The sequence below is a fragment of the Trachemys scripta genome, chromosome 15 (genome assembly GCF_013100865.1).
Source record: "Trachemys scripta elegans isolate TJP31775 chromosome 15, CAS_Tse_1.0, whole genome shotgun sequence".
NCBI classification, from domain to species: domain Eukaryota; kingdom Metazoa; phylum Chordata; order Testudines; family Emydidae; genus Trachemys; species Trachemys scripta.
This window is the reverse complement of record NC_048312.1, coordinates 19,640,518-19,666,107: the sequence shown is the minus strand read 5'-3', so window position 1 is coordinate 19,666,107 and position 25,590 is coordinate 19,640,518. Positions and strand designations below refer to the sequence as shown.

Here is a 25,590-nt window from a genome sequence, read left to right as displayed (position 1 = left end):
ATAAAAAAAAAAAAAAACACAAAAAAACAAAAAAATAAAAAAAAACATGAAAAGAAAAAAAAAAAAAAAAAAGAGTGTGTATATATATATATATATATATATATATATATATATATATATATATATATATATATATATACACACACACTCTCTTGCATTTATTGATCAGAGAGCTTAGACTATGAGTTTAAGCTTCAACAGAACTTTGCCAATTTACTTCACCTGCGGATCTGGCCCCATGTTTTGCTTCTTAAATGAAGTCAACACAATTCATCATTAATGCTAACCCTCCAAATCTTTATGTTGCTCTTGGAAATAAAGCAGATGCAGGGCTTTCAAACCCTCACTAAAGATAACTTTTTAAAGAAACATAACAAACCTGCAACAGAAGTAACTGTGTTGGTCTCTCTGGTATAGATATAACAAATTCCAGATGTTTAGCTCTACCATATCCACTGAAGCACAAGGTTGGGCGAAGCAGATGCACCACTGCCTTGTAATCCCCTGCCTCATACAGTCGCTGGATCTCCTCCAAAGACTGGCATCTCTCCAGAGACTTTAGGTTCTTGTCAATCTGCAAAAGTCACAGATGGTGCAATCCAACCTACATTTCACCTTCATGTGCAAATGACTGACTTTTCTTATGAACAACAAAGCTATAGCTGTAGGATGTGTAAAGTTTACAGCACTGTAAGGAAGAGAAACGACAAGGAAGAAAGTAGACAAGCTTCCACCCCATTATCACTTACCCCAACTTGTATTTAATTTTTTTTTTAATTAATACTATTGTTTTTTTGTATCTAAGCCATACATTTGAAAATCTCACATTTTTCTGATGAACTATGAGAAAGAGCGATCATGGGAAAGAAAGCCTTTAGAATTGAGATGGCATTGCTTGCGTTTGAAGACCTCCCCTATAAGCAGTAACAGAAAAATAATAACCATGTCTAATTTTTTATTTATGAATTCATTTGCATGTTTTACTGGAAAATTCTGACTGCTGAAGGCAAGAGTTCATTTGAACAACAGTGACATTAAAGCACAAGAAACCCTCTAAAACAAAGCTCTAGTCTAATGACTAATAGCTATGTACGCAGCATCCTGATAGCAATCTTTTTCACTCTATTTATTAAGCAGACTGAATTGTGCAGGGACCAGTAATAGACAAAGAAAGCATTTAACTGAAAAAGGGAAGGATGGTTTTCAAATCAATTAACTATAAAACACAGTCATTGTTAGTTTTATCCTGGTTTGTGAAAATATTCTTCACTCTAAGACAGTTGCTACCGATGTTGTACATGCTACTTTTCCATCAGGGCAAGTGCTAGTAATTTTGAGATGAGTCTTGCAACTACGGCACTGTTTCTGAGCACTGCTGATATAGAAGCCACACTAGTTTGTTTTGTTTTAAATCATAAAACATGCTTTTTATCCCCAAAGGGAATAAATGCCTCTAAGGAGCATAGGAACTTGTCCCTTAGCATCTCTATCTCAGATTCTCTCCAGAAGTATCACATTATCAGCCCAAAAGAAAATGGATTGTGCATAAGAAAATGGCGCACACATATAAAATCTCTAGTTTCTCACAAGACTTAGCTCTTCTTTAGAAATGTCTCAAAAACACATTACGTTGACTGGAATCCTCAATTTTGGATGAACCTAGAAACAGAAAAACCCAAACAAAAACTGATCCCTACCTCTTCTAGAGAAACAACAGAATCAACATGGAGGTTAGGTAATCGGATCACGATGCTGTGTTCATTGCCAGCTTTGGCTTGGACTGCAGTGGAACTCTGCAGCATTTCGGTGCAGATATCATAATTCTCCAATGCCTGCTCCATGTCACCCTGTGGAAACAGTTAGAAGAAATCACACAATGCTACCTGAGATTCTTCAAAAGCAGCTAGGCAATGTTGAATCACTAACTCTGTGAGTACACTGTCAGTGAGAAATAGGCAAATTTGAGAGGGTATTTTACTAATCAAAATATCAACCAAAAGAGTCATTACCAATAAACAGCTTAACAGTCTATTCTACCAGTTATCTTCATCACCATTGGGGGGGAGGGGAGGGCGGAGAAGGGGAGGAAATCTGACACCTAGGTATTCAAGTTACATAGCAAGAAAATGTATTTGTATAAATTGACTAACATTCTCTTTTTCTGAAAGTGAAGGGAGGCAGATTAAATCCAGAAGTAAGTCTTCCTTTTGTGCTGACCAGAACCATACATTTGGGTAACATTACCGAGATATACAGCCAGCTGGTTAAGATAAACTAAAACTGTGAGGAACCCACTTTGTCCATCTTAAACAGATTTGAGTTTTCCTAAAAGGGAGGGATCAGGACAGGAAGAGAGGCTGTAGAGGGAGAAAATATAACTCACTAAAGCTAAAGAGATACAGCACTAGCCATACGACAGTTTGTTTAATAAAGATGATCAATCCATTTTGACTGGACAACCTGCATTCAGTTTAAGTGGAGTTGGCTCTGATTCCAAATGTATATTTATGTTTCAGATTATCCTTCTACTTCCATCTTTGTTTTTTAAATTGCAATATCTAGATCTGTTGTGAAACAGAGGAGTTACATGTGTGTCATAAAAATTTTATCTTTCAGTGAAATAGAGCAAAAAGTATTAGTCTAGTCTAGTCTACATGTTTCTTCATTACTGGGACTGTGCAGTGACAGTTGATTTTGAATTGTCTTCACCTGGAAAGGGAATTAGAAGATCTTTTTAACTTAAAGAAATTTTATTTTTGAGTGAAAATAAAATGACTTATCAAGGAGTCTCTACTTTAGATGTATAACATGATTAAACATAGTTTATAAATGAGAAGGAGGTTCTGTCCCCACTAATTTTTCTATGGAACAATCCAGTTTTTCATTAGATGGATTTCTTAAAGAAGGATTTTGAAATATGAAAATAAAAAGGGAAATGAATTACTCAGTGGGTGTATATGAAATCAACTGATATTGTACTTTATCAATTGAAGATTAAAGTTTGATTAGTCAAACCCACATTTTTCTTCTCAACAGTTTAGAATTAAGTACAGACAATCTGTAAACATTTTCTTTGCTGCCTTAAGAAACTGATGCTTGAAATAAAATAATGAAGTAGTCTGGAATCCAATAAATAACTTTTCTGGAGACTGTTTACTTGAGCAATCAGTCTAGAACAAATTGCTTGAAAATCTGTACATGAAATGAATAATTGTCAAAAGAATGCTCAAGCTCCATCAATCACAACATATAAATGTTGACTCGATGCACAGTTGCATTTTGGACATTCTATTTCGGCTTCTATTACAGATTCTAGGAGCTACAATCCAGGCTTCAGTCTGCTAGTGAATTTGCGTACTGCGGCTGCTCATTATAACTCCAGTCAAAATTTATTTCTGGGGACCAAAGACAAACTACTTTAAACACATGTATGTACCAAAATGACTGAATGCTGGTACAATGCATTAGTATTACAGCCAGATCCTTCGCATCTATCTAATTACTGAATGTTCATAGGGACATTTAATGAACTAAATAAAACAGTATCAAAGGGGTAGCCATGTTAGTCTGGATCTGTAAAAGCAGCAAAGGGTCCTGTGGCACCTTATAGACTAACAGACGTATGCATGCATCCAAAGAAGTGGGTATTCACCCACGAAAGCTCATGTTCCCATACGTCTGTTAGTCTATAAGGTGCCACAGGACTCTTTGCTGCTTTTAAATAAAACAGACAAATGTAACCTCTACTTTATCTTCAAATTAGAGCTCAGTCAAGATATTCCTGAAGTGGTGGGTATGGTGCGTTGATGACTTACCAGACCCACCACTTCAACTGCATATAGCAATTCTAAAGTCCATTTGTTTAAAAAAAAATATGCTAACTGTGAAAAATTCTATTCATTGAACTCAAAAAGAAAACAAACCTGCAGTGCTAGAAAGCGAGCCTTCAGCCAATACACTCGAGCCACAAACTCCAGCCAGCCTTCCTCAAATAGATCTCGCTGGGAGGATGCAAATGAGAGCTGCAACAAGTCCCCCAGAAAATGGGATCCTGGGAAATCAGGACCAAACTTTCCGTTCACAGTGGCAGAAGGGCAATTTCGAGGGGAAACTGTAAATTAATTTATTACAGTTTAGCATAAAATCACATTCTCCCTATGCAAACAATTCCATGTGCAGCAGCTGCAACACTCAGCTCACCCTTCTAACACAAACACTAATAAAAAAAATAATAATAAAGAACTGTTGTACACATCCATTGCTCAGACCTACGTCTGGAGAAGTAACAGCTCAGTATTTTAATAAATGATTCACAACATTTCTTACAAGTTTAATTTACATTGTAAGAATAGCCTAGCAGAGAAAAAACAATTCTCACCTGTAGAGCTCTTCCCTTTGGTCAGCAACCATTGGTCAAGTTGTAGTTCCATGCAAGAAAGGCTCATCAGCATCATATCCTACAGGGAAGGTATGAAGAGATCAGGGAAGAATATAAAGAACCTTGTTTGGAAAGTAAAAAGAAGTTAACAATTCACTTGAAAGGAAGCTTTCTAATTAATCCTCTTTTGTGATTTCCATTTCCAAGCTACAGCCATTGTGGCTTTCTTCTGTCTAAGGAAAGGAGGTTGCCCTCTTTCTATGATGCTCAGTAGGATTAAAGAGACCCCCCCTGGCCTTTTACAACTAGAAAGAGGAATGGAAAAAAATCTATTTAAGAAAAGATAAGACGATCTAGTGGGGAAGAAGATAAGAAGGGAACAGTTGGCCCAGTCTTGAAAAAGAGCAGCATCCTCAATCTAAAATATAACCATTTTAAATTGCTTCATCATTAATACTTTATGTTAGAACATCTGAAAAAAAACACATCAAAAGGCTGAGATGAATACTGAAGAAGTTGTAGAAATCAAGGAGATCGAGCACATATGCTAGTTTTGCCAGCTCATTAATGCTTTCTGCAGAAAGACAGGTGGATTTTAAAAAAACAAAAAACAAAAAAAAACTGGATATGAGTTGTTCCTGGTAACACTGGATGTTCTGTTACAGCTCTTACAGACGTGGTTGTGTGGATTAAAGAGAAAATTATTTTTATATTTTTTTCCACAGTAACCAGGGTTGTAACTGCAGCTCCATCTGGAGAGGGTGAAAGCTCCTGACATGGGTTCAAAAATCTCTGTACCCTAAAATCTCTGGGCATTTGTTACATCCAAAGGCATCATCTTCTATCCCAAATAAACTCAAAAACAAAAGGGCATCTTGGAAATCAATTTATAATCAAAGTTAAATGGAAAGATTCAGAAGCAATATATGTTAATCAGAACTCCCGAATTTCCTAATATTTATTTGTGTAAAATCTAATCCATAATATTATATGTAGTAATTTTGATTTTTTAATTTAATATATAAGCAATAAAGATCAAGCAGTCTCATACAAGCAAATCAAACGGTAATATATATAGCAATAGATATAACATGCTAGTGTAGATTGTTTAGAGTATGTTATATCTATACAGCAACACTACTTTTTTAAACCACCAAGATATTATTATTTTCAAAGCTCAATTTTATTTTGCACAGCATTAAATACGCTGGTGATGGAAAAGCTGAAATGTGAGAAATAGCAAAAGAGGAAATTATTTGGGAGTGCAGTTACCATGAATACTCAAAGTCAGAACTTTTCAGCTACAGGTCTGATCCTTCTTGCTAATGTCTTAAAAACACAGTAATATAGACAGCAGCCAGTGGACAAAGAATATAGCATTTTGCTTTTACTATTACCACATACAGTATTTAACCTAAAATGTGTGCATTCATGTAAGCCAGGCCCATTTTGGGTTCCAATTTAATGTATAATTTTTGTTTTTCCATTTTGTATTTGTGAAATTTATATACCTGTATTTGGAAAAGGAAATAAAAGTTTTTCATTGTACTTTCACTATGGGATGTAATTATCTTTTTAAAAACAAGCTCAACAATTTGCCATTAATTAAGTCACTATACCTTTTATACGTTCTATTTAAAACAGGGATTTTCCTAAAACCCATGTACAGTAAAAGCTCTTTTATCCGGCATTTCACCGAGCTGCAAACTCTATAAACTAGCATTTCTTAGCTGCACTGAAAGTATGGTTTATAGTGCGGTTGGTGAGGGGCTGGCAGGGGGCTGGGGCATGGGAGGGGCTGCGGGGTATGCTCTGGGAGGGAGTTTGGGTCCTGGAGGGGACTTGGGGTAGGGAGTTGGGGCGTGGAAGAGGCTTGGGGGGCTGAATGGGGGGGGGCACTCACCTCCGGCAGCTTCCCACAAGCAGCTCCCTGTCCCTGCTGTTGCTGGCGGAGTCGCAGCAGGCGGCTTTGCAGGCATGCTGCCTCCGTCACCCTTCCCTGAGCGCTGACTCTGCAGCTCCCAGCCCATTGGCCGGGAAAGCCGCAAGGGGCAGCGTGCCTGCTTGCAGAGCGGCCTGGCTGCGCCTCCGCCAGGAGCAGAAGGGATGGGGAGTCGCTTGCAGGGAACTGCCAGAGGTAAGCACCCCATCCATCCCCATCGGGCACCCCGAGTTCCCTCCCATGCCTCAACCCCCTGCTCCAAGCCCCCTCCTGGACTCAAACACCCTCCCACGCCCCTGCCCCACACACCTTCCCACACTCCAAACCCCTCCCTCTGAGTTAACCAGCATTTTTAATTTACCGACACCCGCCCATTCCTCCAGCATGCTGGTTAAAAAAGCTTTTACTGTACTTGAAACCTTGGTATGGCATCTAAACCACAAACATTTTGAGCCAAACAACAATGCTGCACAGACCACAAGAAATGCTCCATGAATGGTGCAGCCTCAACTCAGCCCTTAAAGGCAGGACACAAAGCTCTGTGTGCACGCCATTTGAGATGCAGGAGGCAGCTCCAGACACAGAGTGAAAGATCAAAGTATGTGTAAATACTGTAAGACATAGCAGTTTAGTGACAGAAACAACAGCTGCAGTGCACTCAAGTTGTTTTTTGACTGAAGTTAGAGCTAGAGCAAAGAATATCCCAGGCATAGATCATGAGAGGGACAACTTGAGCTTGAGTTGCCACACTGAGGTTAGCCACATTCAAGACACACACAGCAATATACGGTGGATAGGGAAAATTAAGCAGCTCAAAAAATAGAGCGTTTCCTTACCTTGATGTGCTGGTTGCTACAATCCCTCAGTAACGGGTTGGGCAAATTACTACTATGCTTTCTCCAGCTATTGTAGATACTAAGGACCACCTCAGACAAGCCAGGTGGCCACTTCACCAGGAACTTCTGGCTGATTACTTTCAGATATCTCATCATCAGTTCTAGGATGCCACCATTGTTCAGGTTATCCAATAGGAATTCATGAACATCTTGCTTCTCTGGAAAGCAGATGAGCACAAAGTATATGAGACCTGTTTGTTGAAACTAACCACATTTAATTCCTTGCCTCACTTCTAAGAATAATACTTTTAATGCTTTGTGACATTTAGCACACATCTTACATAAAGAACACCCATAACACCTTTATGACACAGTGGTTCTCCTTTTGCAGGAATAGCCTTGAATTTATGCAGAATAAAGTGACTATACTAAAATGGTTAAAGGAGATCATGCACACAACACAGATCACACACAAATAAGCAGCCCAATGAAAACAAAAATAATTTATGAATACAGTGAAGCTCAGTCAATTGATCTATTAAAATAAACCCTTTAAAAGAATAGATTCTTTTGTGCACAAAAAGAAAGAAAACAGAAGAAGTGGGAGTAAAAATGCAGACATAAGGGGAAAAAGAAAACCAGTAGAAAAATGGATATGCTGAAGTCCCTACCAGATTCCATGAACGTTGTAGAGTCAAATGACAGTCTGTGTGGTCCAATATGCTGGAAATTCTCTTGTTTGATCTCTGATTGCACCTCGTAGTTATTGAAAGGATCATCCTCTTCCTCTGGATCCAGTTTCCTCAGCCTGGGTGAAAAGGGGTAAAAGACAGTATTTGTGAGAGTTTGAATATTACTTTCAATAACAAATAGCTTGCCAGGTGTAGGTGTTATGTATATTTTCACAATGAAAGTACCCTAGTTGGAGTTCATCATTAGAAATTTAAATTTATTCCCAGACTTCATCAGAGGAAAAAAACCTCAAACATGCTATACCTAAAAATGGAAAGAAACAGCCTACAGAAAAGAGCAAATCCCACCAAATAAGCATCAGAAACTGACAAGACTACTCCACTACATTTGGAATTGTTTTTCAAAAAACAGTATTATCAGCACTGTTATTTTAAGTACTAGCAGATCCGAACCCTTTTAGCAATGCAACTTAATATTTTCCTTTCAGAAGGATCTTTGTTTTTTAAATCATCTCATTCAAATCAGTAATCAATGTAAAAACAAAATATGCCTTCTGATTTAATGAGAAATGCTGATCTGATTTGTTGACAATGATACTGGGGTCCCAATGTGGTGTAAATCGTATCCACTTCTTAACTATGCAAAAAAGTTCATGATATGCTTCTGCTTCTTCTCTAGAAAACAGTGAGCAAAATAACCTATATGAGAATACCTTACATAAACTTTAAAAAAAAAAAAGTATTTTTTTACTTTCAAGTTATTTTTCTCTGTCAAGGGACACATTCCAGAAGACAAGCTGTTTGACTTATAAAAACCCAGTTCTGAAATAGGAAAATATTCTAATTGCCTTGCTTCAAGAATAAGAAATAGATGTGATGAAACTGATCATAAATTTGAACTTATTTTTAATTTTGCACATGAATCAATGTTGAGTGACTGGTTGTTGAGGAGCATCCCTTCCAAAAAGCTATTTTTACAGGAATTTTGTGTTGAAATTTTTGTAAACTAATGACAATGTCATCTCAATACCCTTTTACCATGATAAGACCATGACAACTTCCTCAAAAGTGGTATCATCCAGATTTTTTTTTAATATATTTTTGGGGGTCATAGACTTCGTCTGTGTAATATGTAAAACACTAAATATTTTTAAAGTTGCTGATCTAAACAGAACTTTTCCTAAAACTGAGGCTCAAGATGACCTCATTTGAAACTGATTGGACCAAGATGCACGGCTGCAAGGCAGGCCTCGCACATGACTTGTTCGAAGACCTTGAGGGAGGCACTGCAAGACAGAGTAAAGTTTACAAACTACAAGGATAAGGCCAGGAAGCCTCATCTTCTGGGTCCCAAGACACCAGAGGAAAGATTGATGTTCCAGAATTCTCAAGACTAAACAACTTGGGGAGAAGAATTCATGACATCAATAATCAGGCCAGTCCTACCCTGGAGGAGGCCCACTAGTGAGAAGCACTTTGCCAGCAGAACATCAACGTTTAATTTCTTAACTGCAGTTCCAGCTCCTACTCAGAGTGCCCAGAAGACTGTGAGAGCTGAAGGAGTTTGCAAATTCCATTACCTTAATACCTTATTTTTCCTTTTTCTGTTTTTGTCTTTTGTTCTTAGTAGCTGGCAGATGACCCAGACAATTTAGACTTTTTATTTTTAGGATGTGGAAATGAAAAGTGCAGCTGTGTGCATGCATGTGTGTGAGAGCACCCATAACACCCAAGCAAGGAAGGCACCTGAAAGAAAAGTGTCTCAGATAAACAGTCCTCAATATTGTCTCATAAAAGTTACCCATTAGAGTGTGTTCTATGTTTCGAAGTCTTAAGAGATTTGAGATTGTCATCTGTCATTTCTGGTCAAAGTTGACTACTTATCCAACTTCTCTTGTTCTGGAGCAGTCTGTATTTTTATAATCTGTCTCATTTTTGGGGGGTGGGAGGGGAAGGGGTAAAGGTTAGCCAGCACACAAGACTGAAATTTAAGGAGGAAACGTTTGATAATTGGATCTGAGGTTGTACTCCAGACATTAGACAATAATTCGGTTTCTATATTAAGACACTTAACCATTCAAATGAGAGAACTAATGGACTTTTGTCAAACTCTTTAGCTGTGACTTCTAACCAAATGGTATAGCCACCTCCTCAGAATGTATAAGAATTGGTTATTTTTTGTACTAATCTGATGATTTAACTAAATTGATGATTTAATTCAATCCACTATTGAGATTAACTTGTTGCTTTATTGATTTTAAGGTTGTTTTATTTTTAATAGTTTTAATACATTTATAAAAAGATACCGAGTCACATTTCTTTCATTCAATAAGCAACACAAGTCCAGTACCTCTGAGGATTTGGGTGGATAACCAGCAGGTCAACAAAAAAGCCTGTGGTCCTCACATAATGCCAACAACTCTCATCACAAGTGAAGGTCTGCTATACCTTGAAGGAAGGAACTTTACCAACAGTTCTTGAAAGTCAACTTTCTCCTCCTTTTTACACTTGGTATTTCGTACTCTAGCAGACCGCCTTTTTGCAGTTTCACCACTATCTTCTGTAATTCTCCTCCGTTTCACCCCTTTCTTGGATTTATCACTAACAGTTGTGTCACCTAGAAAACAGAATCAAACGTTTTCAAAACTCAAATTGCCAAACACACGATGGATAATGTTGCTTAATATCATGGTGATTTATGAAAAATATTTTAAATTTGCTTTATTCTATGGCAACATCAAGGACTCAATTCTGTTCCTACTGAAGACAATGGCAAAATTCCTATTAACTTAAATGGGAACAGGATCATTTACACAGAACTCTGGTTTGATGTTGGCCTTGTAGCCCACTTAAACAGAATCATGTTTATCACTGATCAAACTACAGTTAGGCCTAAATCACATTTTGTTTCACAGAACAGTTACCATAAAAAATTAGCTAATATCATATACAGGAAGAGTCACAGTAGTGACTTGAGTCAAGGCAGATAGAGAATCCTACACTGTATTTCTACAGGACCAAACATAATGGGGAACCTGGGGACTGCCCTGATAATAACAAGCATTACGATTTTACTATTTTTACACAAATCTACTCATTCTATTACAATGTGCAAAAATAATTGCATCTCTTAATTAAGAAATGCATAGCTCAAATTCTAATTTTTCTTTTAATTTTAATACAAAGTAAATTAAGTTTGATATTCATGACATTTTGTATGCATGTAAATACTGGTCAGAACTAAGAAGCAGACTGGTTGAAAACTTGGGTTTTTTTAATATACTTTCTTTTAAATCTTCTAATTTTCAGTACAATTTTGTGGCTTTTAAGGAAAACTCTGCCTAGAGCTCTAACATCTGTAAATTCTCATAAACATCAACCAAGGACTGGTAGTCTTGTGAACAATAACTATAGACACCCCCACACACACCCCTCCCTACACAGTATATGCCTTAGAACATCTGAGAATATGAATATCATCATGCAAACAAATTAATTCTCTGCTTCCATATGTACTTAACAGGCCAAGCAGCTGATCTTATTTAATAGTAATAATATTTTGTCTTTTTATGGCTCCTTCCATCTGACAGCCTCAAGGTGCTTTACAAATATTAACAAATTAAGCCACATATCACCCAGGCATTATTACCCTTATATTACAAATGGGGAAACTGAGGCACGAGAGCAGCAGCACAGTCAAGAATAGAAGGGATTAGATACTACAGTGATGAGTGCTATAGAAAATCAATTATGGATAGAACTCAGGGCTAATAATTAACCAGTACCTCCTAGATCAGGGGTAGGCAACCTATGGCACGCATGCCGAAGGGGGGGACACAAGCTGATTTTCAGTGGCTCTCACACTGCCCGGGTCCTGGCCACTGGTCCGGGCGGCTCTGCATTTTAATTTAATTTTAAATGAAGCTTCTTAAATATTTTAAAAACCTTATTTACTTTACATACAACAATAGTTTAGTTATAGATTAGAGCAGGGGTCGGCAACATTCAGCACGCAGCTCGCCAGGGTAAGCACCCTGGCGGGCCGGGCCAGTTTTATTTACCTGCTGACGCGGCAGGTTCGGCCAATCGCGGCCCCTACTGGCCGCGGTTCGCCGTCCCGGGCCAATGGGGGCGGCGAGAAGCGGCGCGGGCGAGGGATGTGCTGGCTCCGGCTTCTCGCCGCCCCCATTGGCCCGGGACGGCGAACCGCGGCCAGTAGGGGCCGCGATTGGCCGAACCTGCCGCGTCAGCAGGTAAATAAAACTGGCCCGGCCCGCCAGGGTGCTTACCCTGGCGAGCCGCGTGCCAAACGTTGCCAACCCCTGGATTAGAGATTTATAGAAAGAGACCTTCTAAAAACGTTAAAATATATTACTGGCATGCGAAACCTTAAATTAGAGTGAACAAATAAAGACTTGGCACACCACTTCTGAAAGGTTGCCGACCCCTGCCCTAGATCATTTAGACAGCTTTCCCTTTTTTAAAGTAATTGTTTTACAGATTATCACAGCTTTATATGACTGAACTTTTCTTTTTCTGACTTGGAATACATGTACATTGAAAATGCACTGGATCAGCTATAAGACAGTTTAGAAAACACACATTTCTAAAGACAACTGACATTTTCCAGTCTCGTTTATGTCTGCAAAGACAACAGTGTTATCTGGAATTATAGACTAAAGTACCTTGCTCACCTATAGGCATTACTGATTCCAGTAAATTCTCATTATGACTGGAAAAATTGGGTGTCATTGGAGTGTAAGTTAATACTGGGTCACTCATTGTAACCACTGGATTAGTGCTGACAGGATTGGGCTGGATAACACTGACAGGAGTAGAGGTAGGAGAAAGAATCAAGTGCTGGACTGGGTCTTGGTACTCTGAGAGGTCAATTCTCTTCCCCAGGCTCGGTCGAGGAGGCTCACAGGTTGTCAGGTGATGATACATAGCAAGTAAACTTTCTCCTAGACACTTCCATCTGCATGTAAAAACACAATCACAACACGACCTTATTAACGCTTAATTTATCCATTTATTCATTAGCTTTTGCCACATAATCTTCTGTATTACAGTTAAAAAACCCTTTGCTGCAGGATGTCGGAATTATAATAAAGATGTTCTGCTATAGAAGGTTAGAATTACTGAGGGTACCAAAAGTGATTTTATCAGTGTAAGAGGAATAGATTCCTCGTGGAGTCAAAATCTGTTATACAACTAGAAAAGCTGAGAATATTATTTTTGGTACCCTGTCCCCTCGAGAGTTCAGTTCAGGAGCAAATGTTTCATGGCTCTTGCTTCCTATTTGGAACATACTGTTAAACTACAGAGCAGGACCAACATTATCACAGCAATTAAAGCCACTGTTGGGAAGGAGAATTAAGTATAATAGAAAGGAAATGGAGCTCATGATATGCTTCGCACCCAGAGAAAGCATTCATTGCACCTCAAAACCAAAAACATTATCCCAGTTTAATATGAACCATTTTCAGGTCTAGCATTATATTCAATGGGTAAGGGCAAGATTCTGTCAGCCTTTTATACAATTAGTAGTAACTTGCTCTGAAATTGGACTACTTACAGAGGAAATTATTCAGGGCAAATAAGGGTGGCAGAATCAGGCCCTAAATAAGAAGATCACAGAAGTCTTTAACACACGTATTTAAAACAGAGCAATATACTCTAACAGGATTCCTAGACTATCCAAATGCACAATAGAACATTTTTGTAGACATTTAACATTTGTTTATAAATCTCCATGATCCAAATGGTAAAAATATTAAAAACAAATTAAAAAAAAGCTTTAAAGTTCAGATACAAACCAATTAACGCAGAAAAATTTCAAAAAATTTCTGTTGTGAAGATATCCTGAATTTAGCTATTTGTTCCTGGTTCATACCACAGTTTTGTTTCAGCATGTTTTAATTGGTATGTATCAACTTTAATCTGGAAACATGAACAGAGCCAGACTCCTTACAGATTACTGAAACTTTAAAAAAATTAATATATATAATGAGAAAAAATACATGCTGAAGAGATTCCAATGAACCCTGGCCATGACTCTGAAACAGAGACAGTGATGACTTACGTGAAAAAGGGAATTGGCTGGACAAGCTTAAGATCTGGTTCTCTCTCTCGCACCATTAGAGCCTGCCTCTTTCTACGTAGCTCCAATGCTTCATCTATGATTGCTCTTGTTTCCGCTGCACTCACATTCACATCATGGATTGACATGTCACTGAGAGGTGGTGAGAAAGGAAGACAACATAGGTAGTTTTATTTTTTTAATATCAAATAGAGATTAACTTAAGATTCTCCTCTAATGTAGGGTACAAAAACAGTAATCACATATACATTTGTTCACAGTTCATTCTAAAATTAGATGTTTTGAAGCAGATTCTCCTCTTTCACGTTCTAAAAAGTGAGAGATGAATAGGAAAACAGTGAAATACGTTACAGCAATGCTATCGTTATGGCTGAGAAGCTCCTTTTGTTCCATGGTCCCATTTTGAACAACTCAATGTTTCAGCAAAAATAACATCTGGAGTTGAAAATTCTCTTGAAGGTTTTCAGTCCAGAAGTGAATTTTTTGAGAGCTTGAAAAATATCTATTCCATTGTTTTTGAGATATCAGACAGTGAGGGGGAAAATGATCATTAAATGCTTTGCTGAATTTATGTGCTTAAAGCTTTGCTAAATCATTGCCTAAGTAACTAACCGACCAAAAGTCTAGGTCAGAGGCCCTTATTTTGTTTATCTGACCCAAGTCAAAAAACAAGATCACCCTTCCTCTAAAATTCACTAGCTCCTTCCTTGCAAGCTAGCAAGCCATCCCTACACTAAACTTCTACCATAAGAGGCATCAGGAGCCCAGGTAGGTTTGGCAGCCTTTCTGATCTTTCCCAGCACACACTACACCTTAACTACCTAGGATTATTTGAGTCTGTAACTATATGTCCACAAAAAATTAACTTTCAAATCACGTTTCACATGCTCAGCTGCTGAGCACTCAAGAGTTTGCTATGCTCTAAAAAATAAAATTTTAAAATGACTCTCTCAGGATACTGTAGAAAGCCAACGATACATCTGGGTCCCTTCAGATGGTTCCCCACACTTCATGTTTCAAGAGTTGCAGGCTATGTAGAGTACGGTGCCCACAATGTGAAAAACTATTTGAATGCCTGACCAAAGAATCAACAGGTATGCACCAAGACTCACATCCCACTTTAATTCATCCACAAAGCATACACATATTAAGGCACTGATGTTATCTACATGCGCAGGAACAAAGTATTACAGATGCACAATGGGACTGAGTTACAGTTTAATTAAAATCCTAATTTTGAGTTTCTTGAGTTTTGTTGATGAACAGAGTGTTAGATGGGGAGTCAGGAGACCTGGCTCTGCTACTGAGCTGCTGGTGATTTTGGGTAAATCACTTCAATTCTCTGTGTCACTGTTTCTCCCACCTTTTAGATTATAAAATCTTCAAGGAAGGGAGAAGTCTCTAACTATAGGTTTGTACAATGCTTAGCACAATGGGACCCCAAACTTCATTGGGGCTTCTAGGCATTATCATAATATAAACAAAGTAACATATCTCAACCATAATGTTGCAATAACATAGTTTTCAGAATATATATAAATAACTCAAAGGCTCACATAATCTTACAGGATTCTTGCATCTCAGATACCACAGAAGCTTACAAAACTAATAACCATATACAATTCTCACCGAAGTCAATGCAATAAGGTTCATTTAGAAGACAAAGACTACATGGTACAATTATATTAGTTTAAAGGAGGGGTAGGCAACCTATGGCACGCGTGCTGAAGGCGGCACACAAGCTGATTTTCAGTGGCACTCACACTGCCAGGGTCCTGGCCACTGGTCCGGGGGGCTCTGCATTTTAATTTAATTTTAAATGAAGCTTCTTAAACATTTTAAAAACCTTATTTGCTTTACATACAACAATAGTTTAGTTATATATTATAGACTTATAGAAAGAGACCTCCTAAAAACATTAAAATGTATTACTGGCACACAAAACCTTAAATTAGAGTGAATAAATGAAGACTCGGCACACCACTTCTGAAAGGTTACCAACCCCTGGTTTTAAGGGTTGAACCTCACTAGCCTTTCTGAACTACTCCTATCCTAAAATTCTAATGCAAGAACTATAGGATGACTAAGAATGAGATTCACCATTTAAGGAACATCCTTAATGAGTCTTTCCTGAGGCAAGGTTGCTCCTCAAAAATCTTCTCCTTCAGTACCAGTCCTTTGCTGTATTGGCAGTCTTTCTCCAGAGCTTTGCAGATAAAATACAAACATGCTAGTAGAGGGAAACAGAAATAAAAATTATGGGCAATTTGACACTATGAATCATTCAAAAGTTCCCACTTCTGAGATAAATATAAACTACTAACAAGATTGTTAAAATCTCCAACTGGACATGAAACATTTCTACAATCATTGGATTGTAATTCTCTCTGCAAATGGTTAAACACATAGAAATACAATTTAAATAATTTACCTGGGCATACTAATCATAACCCCACATTCTCAAGTTTTAGCCTCTAAAAACAAATCTACAACTTTGCTAAACAGCTTAAAGTCATTTATCATCAGATTTTGGTTTCAAATCCCCTATTTCTGAAAAACAGGAATCCTTTAGTGTTTTTACACCATTCCTCAGCATTTATCATGATTGCTGTATTACAAATTGCATTACAGCAGGAAAGGCCATATCCTGCATTCCTTACTCACCGGAGTAATTCCATTAAGACTATTTTCATGAGGAAGGCCTACGGGATCAGGCCCTACATCTCTAATTTACCTTGGAGCCACCTATTAGCCTTCATTTGTATTGGTTCATCTACTGCATAAAATCTGAATTTAAAAGTTGAGAGCCAATTATATTAACAGCTGCATAATTAACCATGCCAGGCTATGAACTATATTGTAGTTTTATACTCAAACCCTGGAGGTAACTTGCTAGAAATGACAACAAAGACAAAGAACATGCATGAGAGTGAGAGAGAGGTCTACAGGGAAGCTTCTTGCAGCGGCTCTGATGTATAATAGATCACAGCTCCAGATGATACTTCCACTCTAAATCCTACAGATATTTTTTAAATGTTGTGGGGCAAAGGAGAATAGATTATTACCCACAGAAATAAATGTCCTTCTGCACAGAGACAAATATCCTCCCATCAGAAAAAAAAAAGTATGGATTAAAAAAGAACTTCATTGAAATGTTTGCTGTTTCATCCTTTTATCTGCTTAAGCAGAGTTTAAGAGTGACATTCATAACTTCAGACTGGTGCAGGGACATCTCTCTCTTGCTGCATGGTTCAGAGGGGATAGAAGAAGTGAATATACTGTCCTTATGGACTAAAATTGCAGAAGAGAGGAATTAATGCTACATCTTCCCACTTCCCAGACCACAGAGAACTTTCCTCAGGAACAGCATGTAGTTGGGACTCCACAGGTTTTTTGGAGTTGTGTGACCTTCTGGAGGGAAGCATGGCGAAGGATAGCTGCTCTCAACAGCATCATCCCTTGCTAAAATTCCAGCAGAAATTAACGGTGACTTTATCAGCTGGAACTTTTGCACAAACCCGTTCCACATTATCTTCTCATTAGGTGGATAGCGCGGTATGGTGCAGCTCCTGGGGAAGCTGAGCTGTGGGGAAAAGGGGAGCAGCCCAGGAAGCAGTATGGATCCCTTGTCCTCTGTGGAATTTCCTCACAGATCTTCAGACATTTACACAGGTGCTGGGCCTTGTCCCCTGCTCCCTTTGTGGCCCCAGAAACCCTGTCTACTGACAAGGTATCTCAGAAACTCCACAAGCTACAACACTTAACTTCCTTACATGTATTTTTCCATGGAGTGCATTACCTGGTCCTTAATAGTTAAATAACTACCACACACTGTTCATTAATTACAATGGAACCGGCTTATAGAGAATCCTGTTGTACTACAGTTCTACCTATAGAGTGAAAACGCTGTGGTGCAGAGCGAATATTTTCTTCACCTCAGTTTATTTAACTAGTTCAGTTCAATGACTAGGTCATGCAATGGTAAGAAACCAGTTGGGAGTTGAAAAGCCAGTAAAGGCTTGTTTTCCTCTTCCACTCTATGAATAAAACCTAAGTGTGAGAGAATGAGATCTCCTATTTCTAATATCTTGAAGGAACCTAGTGACCAAACTGCAGATAATACTTCCTTTGTTTAATAAATCAGTTGGTTTTAAATGCAAAACATTTCTGATAAAAACTTTTTTAATGTATCCCCATATTTAAGGTAATTTTATTTAATAAACTATTTAAATGCTATTTTTGTGAAATTGTAATTGAATCCAGACTCATGGATCCAACCAGGGATACTGAAATCAAAATATTTCCCCCTCAAAGGATCTTGTTTATAGTCCACCTCAAACATTCTACAGAAAAGCAAATCCTTCGGGCGGCCAGGGGAGAAATGCATTTCAACTCAATATCCATGGTTGGAACTTTTGTTTCCTTGCCCATCGTTTGTGTGTTCTGTTTGGGATCCCTTGTAACATATAATTATTTTAAAAAGTTGTAGGAATTCTAAAAGAGAAAAGAACTGAATAAAAATACTGAGCACAATGATGGTTTTCAATAAATAAATACAGCAGACAGGGGTTTTTACTGTAATTAAAAGCAGTTACAGATCACTATACTTTACCATGAAAAATTTACATATTACATTTCAATACATTGCATGTTTAAGATATTGTGTCTGTAAGACTGAATCACTGTACTGTTCTGATCATATTGATTTTTACTTGAATTAATTATACATTTTAAGAAAAATTATACAAATCTAGCTGTACTTACTTGTATAGTCACTGAGCGTGTACAAGACTGTGATGAGGTTATCTAAACAAGGCCAGTGATCAGGATTACATCTGAGTCCTTCTTCAAAAGCATGACGTGCCAGTGGCATACGGATTAGTCTTATTGCTACACGACCAATTTTATACCATAGGTTGACATCAGTAGAGTCTAACATTACAGCCTAGAAAACATAAATATCACACCATATACACATGTCAACATATGCATGTGTGTCTGTACACATTGCCTTATATAGTTTGTATTTGCTGGAGCTGAGGTTTATGATGGAACACTATTGTTCTTTGGGACTAAAATGGTGAGCAAGTAATACCATATTTATTACCTAAACATACACACAATACATGCAAATTAGGGCTGTCAATTAATCACAATTAATTCACGCGATTAGCTCAAAAAAATTATTTGCGATTAAGCACAGTTTTAATTGCACTGTTAAACAGAATACCAATTAAAATTTATTAAATATTTTTGGATGTTTTTCTATATTTTCAAATATATTGATTTCTATTACAACACAGAATAAAAAGTGTACACTGCTCACTTTATATTATTTTTATTACAAATATTTGCACTGTAAAAATGATAAAAGAAACAGGATTTTTCAGTTCACCTCATACAAGTACTGTAGTGCAATCTCTTTATCGTGAAAGTGAATTTTTTTTGTTACATGACTGCACTCAAGAACAAAACAATGCAAAACTTTAGCGCCTACAAATCCACTCAGTCCTACTTCTTGTTCAGTCAGACGCTAAGACAAACAAGTTTGCTTACATTATGGCCTGGTCCACACTAACCCCCCACTTCGAACTAAGATACGCAACTTCAGCTACATGAATAACGTAGCTGAAGTCGAAGTACCTTAGTTCGAACTTACCGTGGGTCCACACGCGGCAGGCAGGCTCCCCTGTCGACTCCGCGTACTCCTCTCGCGGAGCAGGAGTACCGGTGTCGACGGCGAGCACTTCCGGGATCGATTTATTGCGTCTAGACAAGACACGATAAATCAAACCCAGAAGATCGATTGCCAGCCGCCGAACCCAGAGGTAAGTATAGACGTACCCTTATGGGAGATGCTGCTGCCCACTTCTTATTTACAATGTCATCTGAAAGTGAAAACAGGCATTTGCATAGCACTTTTGTAGCTGGCACTGCAAGGCATTTATGTGACAGATATGCTAAACATTCATATGCCCCTTCCTGCTTCGGCCACCATCCCAGAGGACATGCTTCCATGCTGATGCTGCTCGTTAAAAAAATAATGTGTTAATTAAATTTGTGACTTAACTCCGTGGGGGAGAATTTTACGTCCCCTGCTCTGTTTTACCCACATTCTGCCTTATATACTCACGTTATAGTAGTCTCGGATGATGACCCAGCACATGTTGTTCCTTTTAAGAACACTTTCACAGCAGATGTGACAAAACACAAAGAAGATACAAATCTGAGATTTCTAAAGATAGCTACAGCACTCATCTCAAGGTTTAAGAATCTGAAGTGCCTTCCAAAATTTGACAGGGAAGAGGTGTGGAACCTGCTTTCACAAGTCTTAAAAGAGCAACACTCCGATGCGGAAACTACAGAACCCGAACCATCAAAAAAGAAAATCAACCTTCTGCTGGTGGTAACTGACTCAGAGGATGAAAATGAACATGCATCAGTCTGCACTGCTTTGGATTGTTATCGAGTAGAACCTATCATGAGCATGGACGCATGTCCTCTGGAATAGTGGTTGAAGCATGAAAGGACATATGAATCTTTAGCGCATCTGGAATGTAAATATCTTGTGACGCTGGCTACAACAGTGCCATGCGAACGTCTGTTCTCACTTTCAAGTGACGTGAACAAGAAGTGGGCAGCGTTATCTCCCACAAATGTAAGCAAACTTGTTTGTCTGAGTGATAGGCAGAACAAGAAATAGGACTTAGTGGACTTGTAGGCTCTAAAGTTTTACATTGTTTTATTTTTGAATGCAGTTATTTTTTGCACATAATTCTACATTTGTAAGTTCAACTTTCATGACAAAGAGATTGCACTACAGTACTTGTATTAGGTGAATTAAAAATAATATTTCTTTTGGGGTTTTTTACAGTACAAGTATTTGTAATCAGAAATAAATATAAAGTGAGCACTCTACACTTTGTATTCTGTGTTGTAACTGAAATCAATATATTTGAAAATGTAGAAAACATCCAAAAAATTTAAATAAATGGTATTCTATTATTGTTTAATCGTGTGCTTAATCTTTTTAATCACTTGACAGCCCTAATGCAAATAATTTATACAAAATACGGTGAGGGTCTCACACATCTACTTCATCAAGACTAGTAAATATTGAGTGTCTCATATTGTACTCAGACTGTACTGTACCTCTAAGTAGAACTCCATGGCTGTCTCCAGGTCATCTCGCTGTGCTGCCAATTGTGCTAGATTTTTATAGGTGGAATATTTTAACATCAAGCCTGGATGTTTTAACCCTTCTTTCTCATCACCAGAGAGAACTGCCTGAAAATTATAAACAAAACAATTGTACCCTTGACATCAGGAATTAGACTTGTGATAAACAGCAGCAAATAACCAGCCAACTGACAACCAACATTACATTTTTGAGTCATCCATGGCCAAGACACAATGGAGTGACACAAAATGCAATAAAGATGTGGCTATCTTTCACTTTGACTCTCTAAATTTCACTGACCTCTCGCAGAAGACGAATCTCAAGCAGCTCATGGTAAGCTTTGGCAGACTCTTCAAATCGGTCATGTTTCTGAAGGTCCAAAGCTTTGTGATACAGAGCAAAAGCTTCTGCTTCCTGTGGGTCAAAATAACAAAATTAACAATGTAATAATTACAACTCCTATGCAGAAGTAACACTTAAATAGGAGCAGATTTAAATAATGGATTTGGCTCTACTGATTTTTCTCTTAACTTTTTATTTAATAGTCTTCAGAAATAAAAGAATAAAATATTAGAACAACCAAGGAGAATCACTGCAATACAATTAGAGATTTTAAGAAAATATGTGGAAGTCAAAAGCAATTTGCTGGGGGGAAAAAAAAGGTGTGTTTAATAGAGCCTTAAAACGACATGCATACCATGGCCATTATTCAGGAAATCATTTCTGTCAATTCCTATTCAGGAAAGCACTCATGCACATGCTTAACTTTAAGCACATACTTAAGTCCCATTGGCTTCAATGGAATAAGTATGTTTCTTTATTAATATGAACAATAAAGCACCCTCTCTGAATAGGTAGACTTTTCTGAATTGGGACCAATAGTTGTAACCAGGCTAAGCGCAGTTGTTATTATTAGAATTCTATCACCACTTCCTTTTGCAGTTTGTAAAATATTTTTAGTTATAAAACCATACTAAAAGCTACCTGTCAGAGTGGTTAGTATTCAGCATAGTTTTACAATAGAAAAAACCCAGTCTACACTGGTCAGGAAAATTAATTCAGTTGTTGCTAGCAACAGCTCTACTTAAATATGGTAGCTGCTAGAATGGTTTCATACACAGTATGAACAAGGCCTAAGTGAAGCCGTAAAATCTAAGGTTTTAACAATAAATACATGTTCTTTTCTTTTAACTATTTCTATCTGATAAATATGATGATTTATCAATAATCTTAGCTAAATAATTCATTGATCCTACAATGAGTTCCATGTGGGAAGCCTCCTGCATCTGCACAGTCTTTATTATATGACAGGAGCCTAAGAACTGAGACAGGCACTCCAATCGCCATGAGAAGTTAATCATTAAAGTAACTTTGGAGGAGAAGGGGAAGCAATGGCCATCTCTCAGCTACAGAAAAATAAATGTATTTCTTCAGTTTATTAAAGTACAACTAGAGATGCCCATTCAGTGCTCTAGGACTAGGTGCCTATCTCATAATTAAAAATCACAACATAAAAAGTAGAGTCATGGTATGCTAAGGGCCGAGTTTAGGAGATGAGAATATTAATGTAGCTCTTCCCCCTAGAACCAAAAATTACAAGAGAACAGACCCAATGTCGGGAAATTAGAACATATCAGAAGAGATTCATTGTCAATTTTCCACATTATTAAAATTGTTTTACTTACTTGAGCCTCCTTTGTCTGTGTTTTGTGACTTTTGAAGGTACCTTCATGCTCATCCTCAATTGTGGAGCTGGCATTCAATGCTGCAATTCGGATCTAAGAAAGAGAATCAAGAAACAGTTACATACATGAAATTCATATCTGGCTCAGTTCCTCTTCTCACCCTTGCCACCAGAATTTTTATAATTTCTCTCTCTAGTTGAAAATCTCACAATAAAACCCGGGTTAGCACTGCAAATGTAAGAAATTATTACTACTTCAGTATATAATGGTTACTTTATCCACCACTAACTGCAGAATATGACAAGCAAGACAAAGGAAGCTCCTTTAATGACAGGGGAGGAAATTTAAACCATCCCTAGGAATCATGGGGCCAGTAGAATGGACATATGGATTACAGTGACGCTCCTTAATTTACCAATCACTACAAGGATAATTACTGAAAATGCAATGTTCTAGCTGTGCCAATTAACACTCCACAGAGACTGGCTAAGTCTTGGGATAAGGAAATATGGAAAATTGTTTTTGGTTTCTCACATCACACACATGAAAGGATTCAAGCAACATGTGGCACCAAGAATTTGCTGCTCTCTCACAGAGCCATACCACCAAGATGTCTGATAAGCAGCTTGTGCTAGACTGCCACCTTACCATGTTCAAGATTCTCCCACTAGAGTCAGGTGGAGGGCCAGTCACAAATAGGTCTGAAGAGCAAACAGGGATTAGAATTATATGTACTATAAATGGAAAGCATTTATTATTAAAAACATAGCATCATTATTTAACAATTTAATTGGAAATTTTTGCAAGCATCATAGCACCTTACAAAATAAACAAGAATTGACCATAATAATCTTTAAAAAAATTGTAAATAAAGTTCTAAAATAATTAAGATGAAAGGAAATTCAATTGTTCCTCATTTTCTTTTTGCTTTTAAGCCTTTAAACACTATAAAATAATTAATATTTGCAATGTACTTATAACTATGGTACATTAGTCAGCTGTAGATTTATGTGTACTAAATGTATTAAATACATTTAGTAAATAAATAAATGATATTCTTGAGAACATACAAAAATATTACATTAAATGAATGTTAAGACTGCCACATTAATCACTTAAATGTCAGAAAATGACAAAGATAAAGTTGCCTGTGTAGCCTCAACTCTGCCTCCTTGTGGTGCATTGCTATAGTCTACCTGCACCTTGTCATTTTTTTTAAATTATGGAAAAAGCCCTGCTCTGAGAAGAGGACTGACTTCCTGTCCCTGTATCAGCAGCACAAGGCCAGAATCCCTGTTCACAGATGCATTTCTGGGGCTAGATCCCAATGCCCTTCCCACAAGAGTCTGTGGAACAAGACAGAAATCAAGAAAAAAGTTGTCCTGGGGCTGACTGTCAGAGGAGGTAGCCATCATGGCTTGCTTCAGAGCGCATCCAATTGACCTATTACTCAAAACAAGCTGGCAAGCCCTCTACACTAGGGCTCCCAGCTACTGCTGCTAACTTTTATGAAGCTGAACTAGTGCATGTAGCAGTACCCTATACAGAATGTAGGTGGGCCAATGACAACACAGTGTCCCTGTCATCCCTCTTGCAAAAGCAGGACTTTAGAGCTGCATACCCATAGAGGTCTCAAGTAAATATTCAGCAACAAAAAGAAGCTAAACTTCTATGATAAATACTTCTCCATTTTGAAAGGAGCAAGGTTAATATCCCTAGCAATTTTAACATTGATAGAAAATTTGAAAACTGGTATTCACCTTTAAAACCAGTGATTTTTCATTTAAATTAAACCTATAATTTTCATTCTATTAATTTCTTGAAGTATGATGCAAGTAATGGCAAAAGAACGTGAAAGGAATTTGTACATTTTATTTTAAATTTTCACTGCCATGAGACAAATCCCTCACATCAGCAGACATACAAAAAAATGACATGTGCACAGCAGGCTAAAAACAGTCTTTTATATTGTAGATCATATGAATAGCAAGGTAACTCCAGAATTAACCACAGCAGGAAGCAGTGGGAGTGCTGAACTATGAGCTGAATGAATTCAGACATCATTGATGAGTGCTTTCACGTGTAAAGAAAGCATATTTTTACTTTAATTTAACTCATTCAGAAATGATCACATTTTGTTGGTTCATACACACTGATTTCCGCTCCCCCCCTACTGAAACTTCCATCACTTGCATCCAAATTACACAGACAACTGCACAATAAAGTACTTTACATCTTCAAAGCATTAATTAACAAAGCTTCAAAATCCCTGCAAGACATGTACGTATTTCCCCCGTTTTATAAATGGAGGAAACAGAGGCCTGATTTTCAGAAGTTACAGAACTAGACCCGGGCAAAATTTTCAGTCTGAAACTTTTTTGTCCCAAAATTTCCTTTATTTTTACTTTTAAAAATTCAAAAGCATTTTAAAATGCTCAAAACAAAATGTTTTGATTAGGTCAAAACAAAATATTTTGTTTTACCCCAAAAAGTTTTTTTTTTTAATTTGCCATGGCCCAATTTCAGTGAAATACTTAAAGTTAGGTACGTATTTAAGTTTAATCAAGCTTAAGTTCAAACACATATTTAAGAATCTGGCTAAATCAGGGCCATAGTGACTTGCTCAAGGTCACACAGCAAGTCATTGGTAAATAGGGTGACCATACGTCCCATTTTGGATGGGACAGTTCTCTTTTTAAGTCCTATCTCAGATAGCCCAACTTTTTTGGCAAAACGAGGCATTTGTCCCATTTGCTCATCAACTGATCATCAGA

The 25,590-nt window shown here is 37.6% G+C and overlaps 1 protein-coding gene across 8 annotated transcripts in view; it reads right to left on the bottom strand.

Moving 5' to 3' along the window:
- CABIN1 (calcineurin binding protein 1) overlaps positions 1–25,590 on the bottom strand; it is a 236,290-nt gene that overhangs the window by 208,337 nt on the left and 2,363 nt on the right. For 6 of the 8 annotated variants that reach the window (XR_004648280.1, XM_034791361.1, XM_034791366.1 and 3 more), the window contains 15 exons: positions 23,465–23,517; positions 22,817–22,909; positions 21,432–21,545; positions 21,104–21,238; positions 18,716–18,896; positions 16,052–16,181; positions 13,934–14,083; positions 12,534–12,826; positions 10,297–10,465; positions 7,828–7,964; positions 7,157–7,374; positions 4,379–4,457; positions 3,924–4,111; positions 1,698–1,847; positions 380–574 (listed from right to left, as the gene is read on the bottom strand). Coding sequence is in view for 7 of the 8 variants with exons in the window: in XM_034791361.1 (XP_034647252.1) it covers positions 380–574; positions 1,698–1,847; positions 3,924–4,111; positions 4,379–4,457; positions 7,157–7,374; positions 7,828–7,964; positions 10,297–10,465; positions 12,534–12,826; positions 13,934–14,083; positions 16,052–16,181; positions 18,716–18,896; positions 21,104–21,238; positions 21,432–21,545; positions 22,817–22,909; positions 23,465–23,467 (2,235 nt within the window). In the remaining variant the exon portion in view is untranslated. The remainder of the gene's footprint in view (positions 1–379; positions 575–1,697; positions 1,848–3,923; positions 4,112–4,378; positions 4,458–7,156; positions 7,375–7,827; positions 7,965–10,296; positions 10,466–12,533; positions 12,827–13,933; positions 14,084–16,051; positions 16,182–18,715; positions 18,897–21,103; positions 21,239–21,431; positions 21,546–22,816; positions 22,910–23,464; positions 23,518–25,590) is intronic. The other 2 variants (XM_034791363.1, XM_034791367.1) reach the window with 1 other exon arrangement.